Source organism: Tachyglossus aculeatus, chromosome 17, assembly GCF_015852505.1.
Source record: "Tachyglossus aculeatus isolate mTacAcu1 chromosome 17, mTacAcu1.pri, whole genome shotgun sequence".
NCBI lineage: Eukaryota > Metazoa > Chordata > Mammalia > Monotremata > Tachyglossidae > Tachyglossus > Tachyglossus aculeatus.
In genome coordinates, this window is record NC_052082.1 from 42,108,069 (window position 1) to 42,114,867 (window position 6,799).

General features: G+C 50.5%; 1 protein-coding gene across 1 annotated transcript in view; it reads left to right on the forward strand.

Annotated features, from left to right (window-relative positions):
• Positions 1-4,686, forward strand: part of HEATR6 (HEAT repeat containing 6) — a gene marked incomplete at its 5' end in the record, with an annotated part of 31,261 nt that extends 26,575 nt beyond the window's left edge. The window contains 2 exons of the mRNA XM_038759675.1: positions 1,436-1,640; positions 3,141-4,686. Coding sequence (XP_038615603.1) covers positions 1,436-1,640; positions 3,141-3,688 — 753 coding nt within the window. The remainder of the gene's footprint in view (positions 1-1,435; positions 1,641-3,140) is intronic.
• Between the last annotated feature and the right edge of the window lie 2,113 nt (positions 4,687-6,799).

The following is a 6,799-nucleotide window of genomic DNA, read 5'->3' on the forward strand; positions in this document are numbered from 1 at the left end:
AAATAAGTGCCTGAAGACTCCTGCTTTTGAAAAGCCCCGAACTCCTGGCTACATAGTTTGTTTTTTTGTTAACGGTATTAAGCGCTTACTATGTGCCAGGCACCGTTCTAAGCACTGGGGTAGATACAAGGTAATCAGGTTGGACGCAGTCCAGGTTCCCCATGGGGCTTGTTGGGTAGGGACCGTCTCTATATGTTGCCGACTTGTGCTTCCCAAGCGCTTAGTACAGTGCTCTGCACACAGTAAGCGCTCAATAAATACGATTGAATGAATGAATTGAAGATTCCAGGTTGCAGGGCAGAGTCATCCTTCTTCACGCAAGCGGGTTAAGATTGGCCCTCACACACCGCATCCCTCTCAGCTTCCTGCTTGAGTGTTCATACCTTCCTTCCATCGTATTTATTGAGCGCTTACTGTGTGCAGAGCACTGTATTGAGCGCCTGTTTGAGTACAATAGAACAGCAAACATTCCCTGCCCACAAGGAGACGAGGTTCCGGGAGGGTGTTAGGGCCAAGCCCCAGGCTCCTCTCTCTCCTCCGCGGAGGGTGAGAGGCCTAGCGGAGCTTGGTGTCGCCTGCCCTTTGGCCATCAGAGGAGGTGGCCAGTTCTCTAGCGAGACGTGGGCACATCTTTCTTCCCCGTGCCATCGGCGGGCTCGCGATTGGGTCCCTGGAATGCGCCGTGCTTGGACTCCTGTCCCTTTCTTCACCTTTCCACAAATCAGGTGCCTCATGAATAATAATAGTAATAATAATTTTGGTATTTGTTAAGCACTTACTATGTGCCAGGCCCCGTACTAAGCGCTGGGGTGGGTACAAGCTAATCAGGTTGGACACAGTCCCTGTCCCACATGGGGCTCACAGTCTCCATCCCCCCTTTCCAGATGAGGGAACTGAGGCCCAGAGAGTAATCATAATACTGGTTAAGCGCTTCCTACGCGTCAAGCACTGTTCTAAGCACTGAGAAACAAGTTAATCAGGTTGGACACTTGGGGCTCACACTCTTAATCCCCGTTTTCCAGATGAGGAAACTGAGGCCCAGAAAGGTGAATTGACTTGCCCAAGGTCACGCAAACAAGGCAAGTGGTAGAGGCGGGATTAGAACCCAGCTCCTTCTGACGCCCAGGCCCGGCTCTAGCCACTAGGCCCCGCTGCTTTTCGCCATTTGAGAGCACCTGAGGGATCTGCTAATCTGGACCTTCCCCTTTGGGCAGAATTAATAATAATAATGATGATGGCATTTATTAAGTTCCTACTACGTGCAAAGCACCGTTCTAAGCGCTGGGGAGTTTACAAGGTGATCAGGTTGTCCCACGGTGGGGGTGCTCACAGTCTTAATCCCCATTTTACAGATGAGGTAACTGAGGCCCAGAGAAGTGAAGTGACTTGCCCAAAGTCACCCAGCTGCTTCTGACGGTCAGCTGTTCGATTCCAGGTGAAGAGCAACGCAGTCCGGGCCCTGGGCAACCTGCTCCATTTCCTCCAGCCCTATCACGTAGTGGAGCCCAGGTTCAAAGAGCCCATCGAGGAGGCCGTCCAGGCCCTCATCTCCACCATCCTCAGCGACGCCACGATGAAAGTGCGGTGGAATGCCTGCTACGCCCTCGGAAACGTATTTAAAAACGCCGCTCTGCCGCTCGGTGAGTGACAGTCTTCCGTCCTGCTCAATCTGCCATTTGTTTCTCCAGGAGAGGGGTTCTTCCAGCAGCCAGCGAAGTGGTTGGGGGTGAAGATGGGAAAAAGCTCGCCCAGGGTGCTCTTGGTTTTGGGGAGATGTTTCCTTGTTAAGCTGGAAATGGGAGGGGCCTCAGTTTGCCACTCTCAACTCTGTTACCTTTCCTGGTTGCTGTTATACTTGTTAAGCGCTTACTATGTGCCAAGCACCGTTCTAAGCTCTGGGGTAGATATAAGATAATCAGGTTGTCCTACATGGGGCTCACAGTCTTAATCCCCATTTTCCAGAGGAGGTAACTGAGGCACAGAGAAGCCCAAGGTCACACAGCAGACAAGTGGCGGAGCCGGGATTAGAACCCACGTCCTCTGACTCCCCCAGTGCTTGGCATGTAGCGCCTAACAAATATCGTAATTGTTATTATTAGTGGGGAGGACAGACATTAAGGTAAATTACAGATGAAGTAAGGGACAGAGTAAAGGGATATGTATACCTGTGCTGTGGAGCCAGCGTTGAATATCAAAGTGCTGAAGGGATACACACCCAAGTGCAAAGACCACAAAGACGGGAACGTGAATAGGTTGGGAGATGAGAAATCCGTCAAAGAAGGCTTTTTGGAAGAATTGGACTTGGAAGATGGGGAGAGCGGAGGTCTGTGAGAAGCAGCGTGGCTCAGTGGAAAGAGCCCGGGCTTTGGAGTTAGAGGTCATGGGTTCAAATCCCGGGTCCACCAATTGTCAGCTGTGTGACTTTGGACAAGTCACTTCACTTCTCTGGGCCTCAGTTCCCTCATCTGTAAAATGGGGATTGCGACTGTGAGCCCCTTGTGGGACAACCTGATCACCTTGTAACCTCCCCAGAGCTTAGAACAGTGCTTTGCACACAGTAAGCGCTTAATAAATGCCATTATTATTATAGGAAGCGGGAGGGAGTTCCACGCCGGAAGGTGGACGTGGGCGAGGGGGTCGGCAGCCAGAGAGACGAGACTGAGGTACAGCGAGTGGGTTGGCATTAGAGGAACCAAGTGTGAGTTTCCAGAAGTCAAAAACCCAGCTGACATGTTTGGCCCCAAAGTTTCCCGAGGACTAGTTGGAAAGACAAGGAGTCACTCCAGAGCTAGCTGCCCCGGGAAGCAGCGTGGCTTGTGGTTAGAGCACAGCCCTGGGAGTCAAAAGGTCATGGGCTCTAATCCCGGCTCCAACATTTGTCTGCTGTGTGACCTTGGGCAAGTCCCTTCACTTCTCTAAGCCTCAGTTCTCTTATCTGTAAAATGGGGATTAAGACCGTGAGCCCCATGTGGGACAGGGACTGTGTCCAACCTGATTTGCGTGTATCCACCCCGGCGCTTAGTACAGTGGCTAGCACATAGGAAGCACTTAACAAATATCGCAATTATTATTGTCAGTTATTTTGGACTAGGAGAGTAACTGCTTCTTCCGCCTTTGGGGCTGCCACGGTTTTTCCCTAGGGACGGCCCCGTGGACCGCCCAGGCCTACGGGGCTCTGACGTCCGTGGTGAAGTCCTGTAAGAACTTCAAAGTGCGCATCAAGTCGGCCGCGGCCCTGTCCGTCCCCGGCCGGAGGGAGCAGTACGGCTCCGCCGAGCAGTACCGCCTGGTGTGGGAGGCGTTGGTCACGGCCCTGCAGAGGAGCGAAGACACCCCCGACTTTCTGGAGTTCAGATACTGCGCCAGCCTCAGAACCCAGATCTGCCAGGCCCTGCTTCACCTGCTGAGCCTCGCCCGCGCCTCAGATCTGCCGGCCATCCAAGCCACGGTCCGAGAGGACGGCCCCGTGGTCCGAGCTTACGTCCTGCAGCACCTGAAGCCGGGGGCGGAGGGAGCCGGGCCCTCCTCCCCCCAGGAGAGAGGCGGCTCGTTGAAGAGGGCTTTGGAGCATATCCGCGACATTCAGGAACAAGTAGCAAGCAAGGCTAAAATTACCACGGTGGCTTACCTAGAGGGTATCCTGGCCACCTGCGGCGACACGATCGAGTCACGAGCGGCTCCTCAGTAGAAGGCGACGGCAGCTTATCGAGGGGGAGAGGGGCAAACTGAAGAGGACGAGAAAGAAAAACGTCCCAAGGAGGCTCACTTTAGCCGTCAAAATCCGCGTGGAGCCAAGGCAAGAACGTCGGGGCAACGTGAGAGCCTCTCTGAAATGTCACCTTAATTCCAAAGGGCCGCCTCAAGCAGCCACCTGACGAGGGGCCACGCTCCACGGTGACGGTCCGCGGTGTTGGAAGCTCGTCCTCCTGGGTTCCAGCTCCCGTGGGGGGCGGGGAGACGGGAGACGTTCGAAGGCAGCTGCCTGTAGACCAGAATCCCAGCAGAGTGGGAGTGGCCCAGCGAGCTTCCCCTGAGCCGTGGATTGCCACCAGTGTTTGATTTTCCTTTTACATTTGACTCCCTGAAATCTAGAGGGGAAGAAGCACAGATTTCGGGCAGGTATTCCAACTCACTCCTCTGCCAGCTCTCTTCTTCTGGGTCCTCGAGCCGCCTCCAGCCACGGCCGGTGGACGGAGTCTGGGCGAGGAGGCCCTCAGAGGAGCACCCCCAGTGACCACCATCCAGGAGACAGGCTGAAAAACCCTCGGAGAGGATTCAGCCGAATGGGAGGGGGGTGGAAAAGCCCCTCTGGTCACTCCCTCTGGCTGGAAGACAGGTGGAAGGTTTCCAGAGGGAGCCCACAAAGTCCTGGGGGTTGGGAAGAAGGAAGGAATCGGGAGGAGGGACCTTAGGTGGGGAAAAGAGAAGGTGAACCCTTGCAAGAAACACACCAGGAAGAAAGGGCTTGGAAAATTCCCACAAGCACATCTCCACACAATCACACGCACACCCACAAAATCGAGCCATTTCTGCCAATTTTCTCAGCATGAAATGAGGTGGAATCATATTTCAAATGTGCCATCGAGTCCCATATCATACAATGCCCCCAGATTCACAATTCGGACAATCAGTGGTATTCATTGAGCGCCTGCTGTGTGCAGTCCACTGTATTAAGCACTTGGGAGAGTCCTATCTTACGCTGTCAAGTCGTCTCCGACCCATAGCGACTCCGTGGACGCATCTCTCCCAGAATGTCCCACCTCCATCTGCAGTCGTTCTGGTAGTGCAACCATAGAGTTTTTTTGATTAAAAATTTTAACTGGTTTGCCACTGCTTTCTTCCGATCAGGCAGCTTGTCTCCTCCCTCGACTCTCTTCCGGGCCTCTGCTGCCCGGCGCAGGTGAGTTTTGACTTGTAGCAGATTGCCTTCCATTCGCTAGCCGCTGCCCAAGTTAGGAATGGGTTTGCCTCTGCTTGACTCTCCCTCCCGTAGCCGAGACCGGTAGAGTACTGGAAACTCTCCAGGTGCCGTCCTGAGAGGGATTAGAGGACATGGAAAGGAAGGCTTGGAAGAGTACAGTAGAATAATATAGAGTAATGTCCGTGTGGCGTAAAATAATTTGAGTGTCCTCATTTTTAAATGAGGTTTTTATTCTGAACCTGCCAGAATGAGATTTCAGAAGTCTAAACAAAAGGTATTCTTGCTTACCAAGAAATCAGTTGATTATCATGACCTGGTTTGAGTACGTGTATGTTATCTGCTGGAATGACCCGCGTGCTAGCACTTTGCACAGAAAGAAACCCAAAATGTAAAACTGAAGTTGTTCCTCCAAGTGAGATTGTAATATAGCTGTTACTTTTTGAGTTCGGGGCCTCTTGCCCAATATACTGCACTTTCAAGAGGGATGTAAGTTTAATTTTGAATGTCTTATGTGTCTGTACCCTTAAAGGGGATAGCAGTGAGTATTTAGACTTTTAAAGAATTGTAAGATGGTCCAGGAAGTGAACTCCGTTTCAGTGGGGAGAGTACCGAAGAGGGAACTATTCAGCACTGTGCCCCTTAAGAATTTTACAAAAACAGGTGAAAACTGTAGTGTTTCAAATTCCCAATGTTATTAAGGGACAGTAATAAAGAACTCTTATCACTCATTTACTAAATCAGGAATAATTAGTCCGGTCCTCTTGGGAGCATAAGAAATAATTGAGTTACCTCATTTTAGATGGTGCTACAGGAGTTTTCTTTTAATGTTACTTTTAGAGTGATAGAGTTTCTTAGAGGTATCATCAGAAACGCAGTGCAAAGGTGTCCCAAATTGGAATTTTATATCTGGTTGATAATGCCTTTCTCATTTTGGAATTTTCTCTCACCCTAGTGACTTCAGCAGTTGCTTGGAGGTTAATATAGAATTAGGTGAGGAACAGATAAAAAGCCCTACATATTTAGGTTCGATGTGGAATAAAAAAGAAAGTAGGGTGCATAAAATGTCTCTGGATTCCTTCACACTTAAAAAAAAATTCAGTAATTAAGTGCACCGTCTCAAAACCGGAAACGTTGGAAATGAAATTTTCCGGTCCTCCTCTCTCAGTAAGCTTTCTGTACCTTTGTCCACTTGCTGCAGGGAGCTATCTCTTTGAAGTCTTTTATATGACAATTAAATCATTTCTCTTCAAATAAGCGCATTTGAATTTTTTCCTCTAGCTTCCCCTTCCTCCTTTCAGTTTTGCCCTTTTCCTCCCAAATGCTGCCTGTGTACCTAAAAAGCAGCCTGTCTCAATACGAGGTTGATTTATGACTGAGGCGGAATGAATTTGGTAAACAACCCATCCCCGGGGGGTTTGACTTTATTTGGCCTTGTCTAATGGCAGTAGTCCTGAAGATTGGAAGAGCAATCAGTCGATTGATGGTATTTATTGAGCGCTTACCGTGTGCAGAGCACCGTACTAAGCTCTTGGGAGAGTACAATACGACAGAGTTGGTAGACGCAGTCCCTGTTCACAGCGGGCCAGTTGTGGCTCCGTCACTTGCCTGCTGTGTGCAAGGTCACACAATCTAGGTCCTTCTGACTCTGAGGCCTGTGCTCTGTTCACTATTCATTCAATCGTATTTATTTATTGAGCGCTTACTGTGTGCACAGCACTGTACTAAGCGCTTGGGAAGTACAAATCGGCAACATATAGAGACGGTCCCTACCCAACAACGGGCTCACAGTCTAGAAGGGGGAGACAGACAACAAAGCAAGTAAACAGGTGTCAATACCATCATAATATTCCTTCTACTAAACTCTCCAATGCTCAGTTC